General features: G+C 39.9%; 3 protein-coding genes across 6 annotated transcripts in view; all 3 read right to left on the bottom strand.

The window, feature by feature from the left end:
* Positions 1-7,070: 7,070 nt before the first annotated feature.
* Positions 7,071-7,963, bottom strand: LOC115663604 (major strawberry allergen Fra a 1-3-like). The gene is made up of 2 exons (XM_030585593.2): positions 7,673-7,963; positions 7,071-7,574 (listed from the first exon to the last, which is right to left on the bottom strand). Exons 1-2 carry the CDS (start codon positions 7,851-7,853, stop codon positions 7,279-7,281), a joined length of 477 nt encoding a protein of 158 aa, XP_030441453.2. The 5' UTR covers positions 7,854-7,963; the 3' UTR covers positions 7,071-7,278.
* Positions 7,964-9,855: 1,892 nt separating this feature from the next.
* LOC130138321 (major strawberry allergen Fra a 1-3-like) lies at positions 9,856-10,751 on the bottom strand. Its single transcript, XM_056312041.1, has 2 exons — positions 10,479-10,751; positions 9,856-10,380 (listed from the first exon to the last, which is right to left on the bottom strand). Exons 1-2 carry the CDS (start codon positions 10,660-10,662, stop codon positions 10,085-10,087), a joined length of 480 nt encoding a protein of 159 aa, XP_056168016.1. The 5' UTR covers positions 10,663-10,751; the 3' UTR covers positions 9,856-10,084.
* Positions 10,752-13,038: 2,287 nt separating this feature from the next.
* Positions 13,039-17,354, bottom strand: part of LOC115663603 (major strawberry allergen Fra a 1-3-like) — a 49,007-nt gene continuing 44,691 nt past the window's right edge. For 3 of the 4 annotated variants that reach the window (XM_056312037.1, XM_056312038.1, XM_056312039.1), the window contains one exon: positions 13,039-13,420. In XM_056312037.1, the coding sequence (XP_056168012.1) occupies positions 13,173-13,420 (248 nt within the window). In that variant the 3' untranslated portion in view covers positions 13,039-13,172. Of the gene's footprint in view, positions 13,469-13,566; positions 13,826-17,354 lie in introns of those variants that run through there. The other variant, XM_030585592.2, reaches the window with a different exon arrangement.

Raw genomic sequence — 17,354 nt, 5'->3', positions numbered from 1 at the left:
AAGCAAGCGTGAGGAAACAATACAACCTTCCATGCACAGTTATATTCATAAAAGAAAAATATAAAGTTGATCGATTTCTTTTTTTAAAGGGCTAAAGCCACCCAAAACCCTAAACTATGTCCACTGTGACACATTTACTTTAAACTTTTTTTCTACGATACCAAAATCTCAAACTTGTACTTATGTAACACATTTACCCTCCATCAAAATTATGTCAATGAAAACCGTTAAAAATATGTTTACATGGACACTAGAAAGTAAATAATGTTGATATGACGCCCACGTGATTTAAGTGAAATAAAAACGACGTTGTTTTGGCTGAAAAAGTGTTACGAAACCTTGAGAATTGTTTTGGTGAATGTATTACATAAGTACAAGTTTGAGATTTTTTATGTAACAAGAAAAAGATTATGGTAAATATGTCATTGCAGGCATAGTTCAGAATTTTTGGTGACTTTTACCCTTTTTTTTAATGAGTTGTCCAATGGAATTACAATCGACTTTAAGTCTCCAAACCATCATTCTTGTGGACTCTCTCTTCGTTGCGGTTGTGTTAACACCAAAAAATGCCCGAGTGTTTGGCTGGCAACTAGATCGATAAAAAAGCCTGTTAAGATGGCAATTGTAGCTGATGATTACTAAATACTGGGAGCGTTTAATCAATAATGTAGAAGCGGTTTACAAGAAGACCTGGTCAGTCGATGGAGATGTTGGCGGAAAGTGGCCGAGTGTAGAAACGACGAGTCGGTAAATGAGGTAGGTCAATAAGTGTTGCTAAATAATAGGTGTCACGCACGAAGTGCGAATTTAAGTACCTGGTAACTGTTTATCATCTATTGCAAGTTATAAATAGTCAAAGTGTATCCTTTGTAAATACTACCAATCTATCCAGAATATATGTTTATCTTTTTTTTTTGCACATTTTAATATTTCTAATACCTTTACATTGCTAGCAACAATTGTTCCCAACATTCGTATCTTTAAATTTCTTACCATTTACATTCTTGTCCAAAAATTAACAAAGAACCCTTCAAACCTTTATCGATCAGACTAGTTGGTTTAATTTGAAAGGTATTTCGCCTTTTTTGTTGGTAAATGTTGCAATCACGACCCAAATGGCCCTCTTGTCTAAGAGAATTTCTATGTAAAATCTTGATTAAGTAGTTAAAAGCTTTCTCTCTAGGGTTAAAAGAGTGATTATGGATAAAGAGGCACAATAGCATCATTAACACGCTCGATCTATTAAGAAATGTATTTATGGCTTCTCTTCGAATTAGCCTCAGGACTTATATGCACCAGAATGGTTGGCCCACGATGGGCACCTAAACCAACATGTAATAACAAGCCATAGTCATGTGGGCTTTACAAATATCAATTATTTTTCTCGTTAGTCATGGCTAGAGATTTCTTGAAAATTATGAATGGAAATTTAGGATATTTGAAGCAACTCACGTATAAGTCGAGCGATACTTAACCTTGATTACGACAAAGGGGTGATCACCTTTTAGGGGAAAATCCAAACAAGTGCAATCCATTTAATGGATTGCTCATTTGTCTTTCAAGTTTTATTGCCACCAAACCCTATTCTGAAGCATAGAAATACACAAAAAACATCCCGCACAAAAGCTCAAATTGTGAAAGAAAAAGGCAAAAAAAAATGTCCTACAATTTTCCACCATTTTTAACAACTCATATCGCTCTTTTTGAAAATGCCATTTAAGCGCGAACAACAATGGTACTCACTGATCATCTTGCAGGCACATCCATCGTTATCCAATGTGACAAACTTCACCTCGTAAAAACTTAATCTGATGAGTTATTGGTCAATTTAGATATATTAGCTGTTCCACACAACACCAATTCTCTGATGTAGGACTTCTCTAACATAACTCACACATATATCTTACACAATCTCTCCCTCATGTGTGAGCTCAATGTTAGGTCTGCTCCCCTTATTTCATGTATTCTTCTACACCAACTTATATCCCAGCTTGAATCTTCATCAACATCCTAGTTCATCCCTGGCCTCTTTCTCCAAACCGAACCATGAAGACTGCCATCGGGTCAGCACTTCTACACCACAACTGTCACGCCCCGACCCTCGAGCTCGCAACAATCCCTATTCACTTAGGTCAATTAAATGCGACGTCCCAGGACTCGTCGCCAACCTTTCATTTTATTTTTCAATTATGCATGCGGAAGCGACGACAATCACCCAATCAAAACAACAATCAACAAGGATAGTAATAAAAATCAACAACAGTCGTGCCAAAGCGCCAATTTATTTATTTACTTGATTAACCCCGAGGAAACACATTTACAAGCCCTTCAAGGGCACCTTTCCTCACAACCCTACCAAAAAGATACTGAGCTAGGGGTCAATCTACTCCATCCAATAGCGAGTCATCCAAAAAGAACAGATCCCAGGCATGTCCCTCAAGGACTATCAATATAGTGGTTCGACGAGTCAAAATAGGGCGAGTCGGGATCATGCTCCGACGATTCGTAATTCGATGAGTACACAGGATCAGGGTTGGTCTTCGGATCTTCCATTGACCCTTCAGGTGGGTCAATGTCCATAGGGTCCCAGACCTCCTGCCCAGGGCCCCTATTTGGAGAACCATTGAAGCCCCTCAGAGGGTCGTACAAGCCCTCACCCTCACGGATGAACCATGCTAGGAACTGATATGGGACCCACATAGCTAGGCCCTCATCCACCCACACAGTAGACAGGTGGCGCTAAAAAAGATGCGGCTTGCCGGGAAAATGATAGGTAGTAATAATCCTATCCACATCCTGCGGCACCCAAACCGCATCGGGTGGTTCGTCAAGCTAAGGTCCTGGAAAACAGTTAACAACAACAATTGAGATATAAATCTCAGCAAGTTAATGACCTAAGCCTCGTTTAGTAAGTCAACTCGTCTAGGATGCACCTAAAACATGCAGCAATATAATGATGAAAGATCAATTGCAAAATAACCCCTTGCTTTGCTTTAATTATACATAGTGTCAGGCAACTCAGCACAGCACACACAAACAAGCCATCACACAATTGCAGGCAGCCTTACCTCGCCTTGGCACACGCTTTGCACGTTATAAACCATCATGTGCCATAATAATGCAATAAGCATATAACGTAATTAGAACACATAGCAACTTTCCATACGCAATGCACCCATGCGTGTTCTGATTTTTAAGACCACTCAGGGTCACGACATAACCCCACGAGTTGGCAGTCTTCCGGCGTGACCGGCATCTATCACGGCCGCTCAGGGCAAGCCTGTCCTCGCACGGGGATCTTCTGGTTTAACCGGGTCTTGATCACGGCCACTCAGGGCACGCCCGAAATCCATCGAAGGTCTTATCACGGCCATTCAAGGCACACCCGCACTCATACAGGGATAACGGATTCTCATTATGTGATCACGCAAGCACCTCAACCACTCAAGCCAATTTCATTTTTTTCTCATTTAACCAATGCAGACATGGTTGTGCTCACATAACAAAATACTGCAACTTTCGTGCCTAAAAATGCAGTAATAAATTCACACGTGATCACATACACATAATAAAATCGTCAAACTTTGCATGCTTCCCTATTTAAACACCCCTACCGTATTGAACTTATAAAACTTGACGTATAAACCCGACACCTCGGGGTTTACTATTTATATGTCCACAAAAACCCTTTTAAAAATTAAATAACAAGGTCTCACATAGGGCAATTATTTTTTAGGGCAAAACAAGCATTAAACAGCATGAAACTGGCATAATTCAACACTTAACTCAAGCAGAAATCACCCATATAAAATTCACTTATCGCCCTAATTGCGATAATTTATCATCCAATTAATGATAGTTTATCGCCCCTTGGTGATAGCTTATCATTAAATTAATCGATAGCTTATCACCTAATTGGTGATAGCTTATCACTCAAATACCGATAGCTTATCGTCTCTTTGACGATAGCTTATCACCCTTTTATCGATAGCTTTTCGTCCTTTTGACGATAGCTTATCACCATTTCATCGACAGCTTATCGCCTAACTTTCAAATAATCTATCGCTAGTTGATAACCTATCAACTAATTAATCACCATTAATCACTAATCACCTAATTAACTTAATATAAACTAATCTTAATCGAGTTTAACATACTAATCAAGGGATTAGAGCGTTAACTCACCCGTTAACAATTCCGACGACACGGGCACGACGGTGGCGGTGAGGGCTACGCACAGCTCAGTTCGGAAACGACACGGGGTGGCGACGGTGGCTGGACAGCAGCTTCTGTGGGCTGGTTTGGCTTGCGGTGAAGGCGGACCGGCAAGGGGAGCGGCTCGGACGGAAGGCGCACGGCGACGGGCGGTCATGGTGCGCGACTGGTGGTGGCGGGTGGCTCCACGGCGCAAAACAGCAACCAAGGGGCACAGTGTTGCTGGGCGGCCGAAGGAGGAAAGAGGAGGGAGAGAGGGGGCGAAAAAATGAGGGAGGGAGAGAGAGAGAGAGAGAGAGAGAGAGATGAGAGACAAGAGAGAGAATTGGGAGATATTTCTCAACTTCCCCAGATATTCACTCATCAACTTCCCCAAAGTCTTCACTCATCAAAGCCTTTCCTCTCTGTCTCTTTGTTCAATAATGCAAAAAGGGTATTTTGGTCATTTCACATTTTTGACACAAATTTCCCATTTTACCCTTGGGCCAAAGTCAAGAGATGGGCCTTGGAATGGGCCTAATTAAATAGAAATGGGCTTGAAAAGTTCATGGGTTCAAATTGAGCTTGAATTTGCTATTGGGCTAGAAAATGGTAAAGTGGGCTTAGTGGGCCTCATTGGGCCCACTTGAACTTGTTTGGGTCCAAGTGGCCGAAGTACCTTGGGCGTGAGGCCCAATGGGCCTTCGCTCGGCCCGCTTCGTCGTGGGCTCCAATTCTCGGCCCAAAATTTCCTTTTCCGAGAATTTCGAGCAAACCGATAAACCGGAAGATTAATGAGGCGATGTCTAATAGGTTAGTCTTGAAATCCTTAAAAGTTTAATATCCAAATTCAGATTCTAATTCATAGTCAAAATCGATCAATTGCAATTTTAGTATATCTCAAACTAACGAGCGGCTTTTACGAGTTACGCATATTCGACCCGTGATTGATTTGATATCAAACCACGTTTAAGCTTTCTCGAGTCGTGGGTGACCTCGATTGTCATGTAATTGTGATGGGTCAATCACTAGTTCCGAAGTACACGATCATTAAGAATTGGCTTAGGGTCGATCACAATCCATACAATGGTCAAACAGAATCACCCGCGATCCGATTGTATACTCTTGACGAACCATTCTATAACCGTTCCTTGATTAGTCTATAATAGCTCAAAATTATCCCTCGTCATTCCTTATGATCAAATTGTCAATCCATGGTCGAGTTCTCGAGTCGTACGCACTTAATCCCTTAATAGCCTTTCCCTATTAGTTAGTCCTCTCATGAGTGATCAATTCAGAGCGAGATTTAACTAATAGTGCATCGATGAAATAATCATTTCATATATCTCGAAAATGGTCGAATTTCAGGATATCACAACAACCCCCACCGCCCGGAAACCGCAATATACATTGAGAGTGGGCCAACAATCAACCATCGACTTTGATACCATTTGTTGGGAGTATGCAGCAGAAGCCCAATACCTTCACCCAGGGAGATCGCCAAAAGAAAGCTCAAGTCCGAGCTCGTTAATATATTCAATTGGACCCACATTCACTCAAAAGCTTAAGCCAATGAGTTATGGGCCAACTTGGATATATCAACTGCTCCACACCACACCAATTCTCCGATGTGCGACTTCTTTAACACAACTCGCATATGTATCTCAGCACAAAGTGTTTATAGTAGAAGTTCTCAGCATCAAGAACATCAATCTTGTGCTTGGTGTACTTCATATGGGCACCTATTACACAAATTCATGAAAGCAGATGGTTTAATTCTAAGGCCTATATGTTATAAATGAACTCGGCATAGTAATACATATACGATCCAACTTACTTTCGTCGAAGTTGGTGTGCTTAATGCTACCAACTCCACCATCTCCCTTGATGAACTCCACGCTCTTGATGCCCTCAGGGACAATCTTGGGAATGACATGTGAGTCAAGGACCAAAGTGTTGAACATCCTCGACGGAGCGACAGCAGATGTGAACTCTTGAGAGTAGGTGATAACTCCCATGTTTGCCTAGTAAGAAACAAAGAGAAACGAACTCCAGTAGGAAATAGAAGGATCTGGTTTGATGTGATAGAAAAAGACTTGAGCTGATGAAGATGATGAAGAAAACTACTTGGTCCTTATGGGCAAGTCCATAAGTTCAGTACTCCATCATCATTCAAATTACAAAGCACTCCGAATCGGACCGAGCCGAACTACTTTCAAGCCTTTCTTGTTTTCTTATTGGAAGGAGCCACCGATCATCTAGAAGGTTAAGAAGTGACAAATCACGATCAAAAGATCTTTTGTCTGTCTCCAATTTGCCTGGATGCGATCTTTTTCGTAAAGAAAATCGAATTTTTCATGTTATGAACTGATTTAGACACGAATTTTAGTCCCATACCAGACAACCATGACCTCCATTGTTAAGGATTGACTTTTCAAATGCCATGATAACTACGCCATCGGATCGAACTAAGTCTACTCTAAGCTTGGATTAACCCACCAAGACAAACGTCTCTCTTGGGACCCTTCTTTTCCTTTTTAATTTTATGCTAAGTACTTTTCTACCTTTTATTTTTCTTATTCTTTTCGAGTCAAATGGAGTTTGTTTGTTTCTTTGGCCACATATTCTCCATTTTGTTTGGCGGGATGGTTTTAATTAGGGAAACAATCTTAAAGTCTGCTTCCATGATTTGCGAAGAAGCACACTACAGCTTAATTCATCAATATTCAGTTGCATAGTTATGATGAAGACAGTCAGTGGAAAATTTTATTTTAACAAATCAAATTGGATTAACGCACCTTGCCCCCGCTCTCTTCTTTTTGCAACTCATCTATAAGTCAAACGAAAATTCACCTTCATGACCACAAAGGGAGATCTTTTCTTGGGCAAAATCCATAATTTATTGGATTGCTCATTGCTCCTTCAAGCTTTATTTTTTGGCATGGCCTTAAACACAACAATCAAATCCCTTTAAAACATGGAAATCACACTATAAAAACCTTTCCTCTCCCAGAAGCTCCGAGGCAGAGCCAAAGGGAAAACAAAAGATACAATACAAACTCGAAAAGGTCTTGAGAATAGCATTTAGGCGCAAACATCGGGGTTGGCCACAAGGTACTCCTCAACAGCCTTGTACAATCCCATAGCTCTGTCTTTACCCTTCTTGATGTCCTCTTCCTTGAGCTCACAACCTTCCTGAACGTGGTACTCGCTGTTCATCTTGCAGACGCATCCGCTGCCAGCCGCGATGAACTTCACTTCTTCCACAACGCAGTCGATCTTGTCGAACTTGATGTCACTTTCGATCATGGTATATTTGCAGTAAAAGCTACCTGCATCGAGAGCATCGATCTTGTGCTTCGTGTACTTGATGTGGGAGCCTGTTATGTGAATTCGGTAAAGTGAAGAAGTTAATTCTTAATTCCAAGATCTCTATATATACTTGCCATGGTCGAAATATGAGTATGATCTGACTTACTTTCACCAAAGTTGGTTTTCTTAATGCTGCCAACTCCGCCATCTCCCTCGATGAACTCAACGCTCTTGATGCCCCCGGGAACGATCTTGGGTAGGATATGGGAATCAAGGAACAAAGCCTTGAACATCCTCGATGGTGCAACGACACTTGTGATCTCCTGCGAGTAGGTAACAACTCCCATGTTGGCCTCTTAAGAAACAAAGAGAACTGAACTCAAGTAGGGTGGGAGAAGGGTTTGATGTAATTGCTAATGGAGAAGGCTTGAGCTGATGATAATGATGAAGAGAACTACTTGGCACTTATAGGCAAGTCCTCTGTTTAGTACTCCATCATCATTCAAAGTTCAAAGGACTCCCAATTGGACCGAGCCGAACTACTTTGAAGCCTTTCTTGTTTTTTATTGGGAGGAGCCACTGACCATCTGGAAGGATACGAAAAGTACAAATCACGGTCAAAGCTCTATTGTTTGACCGTTATTATAACAACGTGAGGTATTGCAATTAATAAAGATATTACATATTCATTCCCAGACATTTTGGGCCCATTACGATAGTCTGTACTCGGTGTACTCCCTCTCTAGAAAAAGTAATTCATATCAAATATTTTGGTTATACTGTGAATCATCCATTTTCGTTGAAACGATTGCGTAAAATAGGCGAGTCTAGATAAATTAATCCCTTTTTCAGCTCCGAATTTCCTGGATTCAATCTTTTTCAAAAAGAAAATTGAATTTTTTATATTAGACACAAACTTTAAGCTTCATACTAAATAACCATGACCACCGTTGCTAAGGGTATAACTCTAGGTTCGTTCGTTGCGCTATCAAGGACAGTCACGAAAATAAGCTTAGGTGCCGATTCTCTTAGGGAAAGGCCAGACTCCTGGCTCCCATAGTCAGATCAAAGGCTGAAATTTAATGTAGATGATACATGAAAAGATAACAAAGGAGCCACGGGTAAAATTGCATGATCGGCTAGCGACTCGATAGTCCAACCTTGGACAAGAAGAGAACGTCGGAACTCGTCGATTGAACTGTTGGCAGCAGCTCTTCTTCTCGTCTGCAATTATGCTGAGTCCCTCGGTATTTGAAAAGTAATTTTTGAAACCAATTGCAATGTCTTAATTGATGTTATCCAGAAAACGGTCTTTGCCCTAAGTATTCAACCATCTTTTTTCAACACAATTCAGGTTAGAGTTAGGCTTGGACTCGTAAATCCAGCTAACGAAGCTATTCATGTACTTGTAAATTGGGCTTTTAACGAAGTAGGAATCGCATTTTCATTTCTCTTTCACAATCTATCATTTAAAGTTAAAAATATTATATTAGTAGAGCCTTCTTTAATTTATTATTCTGACGTAGGTACTGCATCCTGTTTGTACTCTGTAATGATTTGAAATGAAAAGATACTTTTAGAATTAAAAAACAGTGGCGGAGCTCTTTTTATTTATTTTTTTAATCGAAGCGGATCTGATTTATTTTGCTTCTGTTTACGAAAGGCAATTTTGCTAGTTTGACTTTTCAAATGCTACTATAGCTAAGTCATCGAACCGAAATGACTGTACTCTAAACTTGGATTAACTCATACAGACAAATGTCTCTATCATGACCGTTCTTTGTTTTTTTTAATTTGTTTCTACCTTTTATTTTTCTTCATTGCTAGTCAAATTTTCTCCATTTTTCTTTGGGAAACAATGCTTGCTTTTCAACTTACCATAATCTATCTAGCTTAGGAAAAGTAGGGATAAGTCCATTAAAAGTCCTAAAACTATTCACAAAGTGCAATCAAGTTCTAAAATTTTTACATAATGCAATCAAGTCCTAAAATTTATCACAAAAGTATAATTGAGTCCTAAAACTTTCAAAAAATACAATCAACGAAAAGATTTAATTTGATCGATTTGATAAGTTTTAGGACTTGATTACACTTTTTTAAAGTTTTCGATCTCAATTGCACTTTCATGACAAGTTTTAGGACTTAATTACACTTTTTAAAAGTTTTAAAACTCAATTGCACTGTCATGATAAGTTTTATGACTTATAATGTACTTATCCCATAAAAGTATAATGAAATGCCCAATTTTCCCTTGCGCTTCATTTTGCCCATACATCTCTTCTTTATGCAACTCATCTATAAATCAAGTGAAAATTCACCTTCATGACCACAAAGGGAGATCTTTACTCGGGAAAAATCCATAATTTATCGGATTGCTCATTGCTCCTTCCAGATTTATTTTTTGGCATGGCCTTATCCACAACCTTCAAACCCTTTATAACATACCAATACGCACGATAAAAAACCTTTCCTCGCCCATAAGTTCCGAGGCAAAGCCAAAGGGAAAATAGAAGATACAATACAAACTTTCCACTCACTTTACTCTATCATCACCCAAAAAGGATCCGGAGAAAAGCATTTAGGCGCAAACATCGGGGTTGGCCACGAGGTACTCCTCAACAGCCTTGAACAGTCCCATGGCTTTGTCTTTGCCCTTCTTGATGTCCTCCTCCTTGAGCTCACAACCTTCCTTGACGTGGTACTCACTAGTCATCTTGCAGACGCATCCGCTGCCAGCCGCGATGAACTTCACTTCTTCCACGACGCAGTCGATCTTGTCGAACTTGATGTCGCTTTCGATCATGGTATATTTGCAGTAAAAGCTACCTACGTCGAGAGCATCAATCTTGTGCTTTGTGTACTTGATGTGGGAGCCTGTTATGTAAATTCATTAAAGTGAAGAAGTTAGTTCTTAATTCTGAAGTCTATATATGTACTTGACATGGTAGAAATATGAGTATGATCTGACTTACTTTCACCAAAGTTGGTTTGCTTAATGCTACCAACTCCACCGTCTCCCTCAATGAACTCAATGCTCTTGATGCCCCCAGGAACAATCTTGGGTAGGATATGGTGGGAGTCGAGGAACATTGCCTTGAACAGCCTCGATGGTGCGATGACACTTGTGATCTCCTGCGAGTAGGTGATGACTCCCATGTTGGCCTTGTAAGAAACAAAGAGAACTGAACTCGAGAAGGGTAGGGGAAGGGTTTGATGTGATTGATAAAGGAGAAGGCTTGAGCTGATGAAGATGATGAAGAGAACTACTTGGTACTTATAGGCAATTCCACAGTTTAGAACTCCATCGTCATTGAAAGTTCAAAGCACTCCGGATTGGACCGGCCGAATTACTTTCGAGCCTTTCTTGTTTTCATATTGGGAGGAGCCACCGATCGTCTAGAAGGTTAGGAAAAAAGGACAAATCACGATCAAAGCTCTTCTGTGTGGCCATTATTTTAAGAACCTAAGGTGAGGTATTACAATTAATGAGAAATTGCATATTCAATCGCAGACATTGTGGGCCCATTACGATAGTCTATATTTGGTATACCGCGTTTCTAGAAAAGGGAAAAGTATCACCTATTGTATTGATACGAATTCAATCCTAAACATTTCAATTAGGATAATTTAGTCATAAACTTTTTATATTTGTACCAATTGAGTGCATTCGGTCAATTTAGGCTAGAATTGGTGACGTGGACACCAGCCGTCCTACATAACACGACCGACGCTGACGTGGAAATTTTTAACAATTTTTTCAAACTTGTTTATTAATTTTTCTTTTCCTTTTTCCTTGTTTTATTTTTCTTTTCGTTTGTGGCCGGCGAGTGTCGCCAAAGATCGCCGGCCACTGGGTGAGGGTCACGAAGCCCTCACTAGCCTCCATGAGGGTCGTGGCCCTTGCTTGGCCTTGTCAGGGCCTAGCCTGACATGAGCGAAGGCGACCATGGCCTCGCCCATGGCTAGCAAGGCTGAGGCAAGCCTTCGCCAACAGCCGGCAAGGCCCTAGCGAGGCCATGGCCACCTTCGCCAACGGCCAGCAAGGCCCTGGTCAACACCAACCATGCCACGTAAGATACCCAGCATCCACGTCAACGATTCCCGACCTAGATTGGTCGAATTAACTCAATTGATAAAAATGCAAAAGGTTTATGACAAAAATAGCTCAATCGAAAGGTTTATGAGTGAATTAACACAAATGCAATCGGTTTAGGACTTTTTTCGTACTTTTCCCCCCCAGAAAAAGTAATTCGAATCGAATATATTTTTTCATACATGAGAATCATCGGTTTTCGTCGGTACAAAAGTGTAAAATAGGTGAGTCTAGATAAGTTATCCCTTTTTCAGCTCCGAATTGCCTAGATACAATCTTTTTTTCAAAAATTAAATTAAATTTTTTTAATTAAGAACTGATTTAGACACAAATTTTAGGCTTGATACTAGACAACCGTGACTGTCATTGCTAAGGGAATAATTCTATGTTCGTTCGTTGTGCTATCGAGTTCGCTCGTTGCGCTATGGAGGATAGTTGCCGAAATAAGTTTAGGAGCCAATTCTCTTGGGGAAAGGACAGAGTCCTAGCTCCCATCATTAGATCAAAGGCTAAAATTTAATGTAGATGGTGCATGAAAAGATAACAAAGGTTCATGAAAAGATAATAAAGGAGCCACAGGTATAATTGCAAGATTGGTTAGCGACTCAATAGTCCAACCTTGGACAAGAAGAGAAAGGTGGAACTCGCCGATGGAAGTGTAAGCAGAAGCTCTTCCTCTCCCTTGCAATTATGCTAAGTCTCTCGGCATCCAAAAAGCAATTTTTAAAATCGATTGCAATATCTTAATTGTTGTTATCCAACAAAAGGGTCTTTGCCCTCGGAATATTCAACCTTCCTACTTCAACACAATCCGGGTTGGAGTTAAGCTGGGACCGGTAAACCCAGTGATGAAGCTACTTATGCGCTTGCAAATTGGGCTTTAATCAAATAGGAATCGTATCTTCTTTTCTTTTTCATAATTTCCCCTTTAAATTAAAAAATATTATATTGCTCTAATATTGGTACTGCTTCCGTTTGTACTTTGTAATTCTTTGTTTAAATGAAGAGTTATTTTTAGAAAAAAGAAAAGAAAAAAGAAAGCGTTTTTTTTCTTTTTTCTTATAATCGAAGTGGATCCGATTTATTTTGCTTCTCTTTACGAGAGGTAATTTTGATAGTTTGACTTTTCAAATGGCACTGTAGCTAAGTCATCAAATAGAAATGACTGCACTTTAAACTTGGATTAACTCAAAAAGACAAATGTCTCTATTATGATCGTGAAGTATAATGAAAGGCCCAATTTTCCCTTGCACTTCATTGTGCCCTCTATCTCTTCTTTATGCAAACTCATCTATAAGTCAAGAGAAAATTCATCTTCATGACCACAAAGGGAGATCTTCTCTTGGGCAAAATCCATAATTTATTGGATTGCTCAATGCTCCTTCAAGCTTTATTTTTTGGCACGGCCTTACACACAACAATCAAACCCCTCTATAACATAGAAGTCACACTATAACAACCTTTCCTCACCCAGAAGCTCCGAGGCAGAGCCAAAGGGAAAACACAAGATACAATACAAACTTTCCATTCATTTTACTCTATCGTCACTCAGAAAGGATCTTGAGAAAAGCATTTAGGCGCAGACATCGGGGTTCGCCACAAGGTACTCCTCAACAGCCTTGAACAGTCCCATGGCTCTGTCTTTGCCCTTCTTGATGTCCTCCTCCTTGAGCTCACAACCTTCCTTGACATGGTACTCGCTGGTCATCTTGCAGACGCATCCACTGCCAGCCGCAACGAACTTCACTTCTTCCACAATGCAGTCGATCTTGTCGAACTTGATATCGCTTTCCATCATGGTATATTTGCAGTAAAAGCTACCTGCATCCAGAGCATCAATCTTGTGCTTCGTGTGCTTGATGTAAGAGCCTGTTATGTATATTCATTAAAGTTAAGAAGTTAGTTCTTAATTCCAAGGTCTATGTATGGACTTGACATGGTAGAAGTGCAAGTATAATCCAACTTACTTACACTGAAGTTGGTTTTCTTGATGCTACCAACTCCACCGTCTCCCTCGATGAACTCAACGCTCTTGATGCCCTCGGGAACAATCATGGGCAGGACATTGTGTGAGTCAAGGATCATAGCCTTGAAAAGCCTCGACGGTGTGACCACACTTGTGATATCCTGCGAGTAGGCGATGACTCCCATGTCTGCCTTGTGAGAAACAAAGAGAACTGAACTCGAGAAGGGTAGTGGAACGGTTTAGTGTGATTGCTAATGGAGACTGGAGAGGGCTTAAGCTGATGAAGATGATGAAGAGAACTACTTGGTACTTATAGGCAAGTCCATTGGTTAGGACTCCATCATCATTCAAAGTTCAAAGCACACCAAGTTGTACTAGCTGGCCTTGATTTAGTTCCACGTCATGACAAGAACGAGGAAGAGAACGGTACAAGAACTCGAGTTCCTCTTGTTGGAGTTGACGACGAAAACACCTAAAGGGAAATTCTTTATTTTTTTCACAGATGCAAAGAATTAAACAGTTAGATATAGTTTGTTTCGCGTAAAATAAATTGGAAAATATTTTTCTAAAAATATTCGCTTATATTACTTGCAATAATTAATCAATAAAAATACTTTCATTATCGAAATAATTTATATCTAAATATTTTCATGGACGATGAAAATTTTTTTGTCTATTCATTTTGTATAAGTAATACGAGAGATCCTTTTCAGGAAAATATTTTCTAAATCATTTATTTTTCGCAAAACAACCGCACCTTTAAACTACTGTCCAGTTAGGGAAGCTCATGCCTCGAGCCATACTTGAAATTTCGGGTTTTCTTTTGCCAAGTTCATATTGGTTGACTTACCACTAGGCCCTTCCAGTATGTTAATCGCCAAATTTTACCCACATATGTAATTTTTCATTTCCATGACAAACAATGATAATCACTCGTGAAAGTCAGCTAATTCGTAAAAGTCAGAGACGACAGAACTTTCAGTGCAAAGAGCTCTTGAAACAGTCGTCGTCAAACACTGTTCACTATCGTTATGGGCCTACCACAAAATTGGTCAAGAGAGAATAATTATCTTGATTAAATTTAGTCTTAAAAATGTGCATGATTAATTTAAGATATTAGCTGGAGAGTATAGACAACGTTATGAAAACATCATTGGTAGCCGTTGGGCCCTTGATCCTTTGAAGGTGTAGAGGAGACTTTGGAATTCGTTGCTCAACCCTTCCAACTTCAATCTTGTCTCCCGGTTGAGTAGGAACCAAAGAAGAGCTCTTATGAGGAAAAAAATCAACAAAATGATGCTAATCCACGATGTTGAGGTACATCTAGTCTAGATGGGTATCAGTGCAATATAATTGCAAACCGTAAAATCGCACATTGGATAGTTGAATTATCGATTAAGTTATGATACATATATTTAACTTATAATTCCTTGGCTTTAATTTTTAAACTGAAACTTTGTCGAATGAGGGGTGCTAATAGTCTCAAATTTTGATTCCCCTCCGGTGATCTCTCGATCATAAGGTATTAGATTTTTATTGTTCATCCTAAAAGGTGGTTCCGGATCCAATAATTGATTAGATAATTTCGTAACATATATGTCACTCAATATTTCCATAGAGGAATATCACGAATCATCAGGATTGTTAAGTGAAAATGGTAGCTATTGATGTTTTGTTTGGCAAAAATATTGCTGTTAAAGGTTGTCGATGTGGGCGATGGTATGATGGCTTATGAAGGATGTCGTTGATGGTGGCAATAGGGTGTAGGCGGTGGAGAGTATTGTGCTAATTCAGTCACAAACCTTTTCTTTTTGCCAATTGAGCCCTAAACTTTTTGCTTTTATGTCAATTTAGTCCATCCGGCCAATTTTGGTAGGAAATCTCTAACGTGAACGTCTACCGTCCTATGTGGTGCAGCAGGCACTAACGTGGACATATTTTAATAATATTTTTCATTTTTTTATTAATTATTTATTTTTCTTTTCTCTTTTGTTTTCCTTCCTTCTTTTGTTTCCCACTGTGGCCGGCAAGGGTCGTCGGAACTCACCGGCCACTGGGCAAGGCCATAGTGGCCATGAGCGAGGCCGCCTCGCCTAGATTTGGGTAATGGCAGCCTCGCCTTGGCTCTTCAGATTGCGGAATATATGTGATTCGATTATCATCTATCCTTAGCACTTGCGATGATCCTCGATTCAAACCTCCTCGTTCGTGATATTTCAGCTCAATCGAATCAAGCCGAAGTATCATTCTCGTGTGGAGCCTCAGGGAATCAAAATCGAAGCCCTAAATGACAGTCGTACGAATGTTTTGGAATCAGAGTTGATACTCGAAGCTTCAGTCTCAAGGGCTTGGAGGTTTCTTGAGAGCATCGTGAGGCAGGGCCGAGGGCAGCCATGGCCTCGTCAGCCGCGGGCGAGGCCATGGTGAGGTTGGCCTAGCCCAGTGGCCAACAAGCTCCAATCATCCTCGCCGGCCACAGTGGGAAACAAAAGAAGGAAGGAAAAAATTAAAAATTAATTAAAAAATCGAAAAAAATATTAAAATATGTCCATGTCAGTGCTGGTTGCGCCTCACGTAATTCGGCTAGCGTTCATGTCACCGATTTCCGGCCAAAATTAGTCGAATGGACTAAATTTACACAAAAGCAAAAGGTTTAGGACTCAATTAGCCAAAAAAAAAGTTTAAGGTTGAATTAGCACAATTGCAATAGGTTTAAGACTTTTTTTGTAATTTTCATATCAATTTTGAGTAAGAAATACCTAATTTAACGTTGGGACAAGGAGACTTGAATCGGTCTGGACAGAGGATCTTTATTAATTCCCACATGTCCTCAGCTGAATTTATTGATGCTTTCAGTCGTAAATTGGATATTACTACCACTAAAAACAATAGCCTTAACTAATGCGAGAAATCATAGTAGAAAAGGTTAAAGCAAACAAGTTTGTGATTTTTAAAATTTGGAAAACAATTAACAAATTTGAGGAGTGAATAGAAACTCTACTAGATATTGTTTTCCTATTTAATTTTGTGATCTAAAAATTGAGTTTGTGGTCCGTTTTATTTGGTCTTACTTGGTATAAGAGTTAATAGAACTAGCCCACGTTGAAGTAATTTTCTCGTGAACAGAATTGTCCATGTGAAGATGACCTTTCTTGACTGAATTAAGCGGGTAAACGTACATGCACAGTCACATGCCTCCAAGTGTCAGCTCCACTATCTTCTCGTCATTCATAGGAAAAAAGTCAAAGACGGCTGCACATTCAGGGCGATGATCCCTTAAAACAACCGTCGTCAAGTTTAAACTAAGTTTCAGACGAGTCCTCACTAGTCACCGTCATCGGGGGCCTAATGGAAAGTTGGGAGATGCCAGTAGTAAGGCTCAAGACGACATAACTTCTCTTAAATCTTCAAATCTCACTATGGTCGATCTTCTACCATTCTTTGTCTCGACGATATTAAATATGTGAAAGGTTAATTTGGATGAACGACGAGGAATACTTTCACTCTCACAATCATGCCCTCGAGGTATTTCTTTCTTTCTTTCTTTCTTTTTTTCTTTAGGTATTTCCTTTTTCACACTCTCCAACAAACTAACACGAAAACAGAGTCCTCTGTTTTTCTCATTCGCTCCAAAGTCCTTTTGCCCGCCTTCCTACTCAGAAGCTGTGCTCTGTGGAAGCCACAAGCAACTCATCCGCATTGACTCCCTTAGATTGCTAAGTTTTCTGGCAGCAATAAACTCCAAATTCATCAAGATGGGAAATGAAGTTATAGTCATAAAGAATAAGG

This window comes from Syzygium oleosum, unplaced genomic scaffold (genome assembly GCF_021117445.2).
Source record: "Syzygium oleosum isolate NSW1041296 unplaced genomic scaffold, Sole_v2.1 Sole_v2.06, whole genome shotgun sequence".
In the NCBI taxonomy this organism is placed as follows: domain Eukaryota; kingdom Viridiplantae; phylum Streptophyta; class Magnoliopsida; order Myrtales; family Myrtaceae; genus Syzygium; species Syzygium oleosum.
This window is presented reverse-complemented; position numbering and strand designations above follow the sequence as displayed.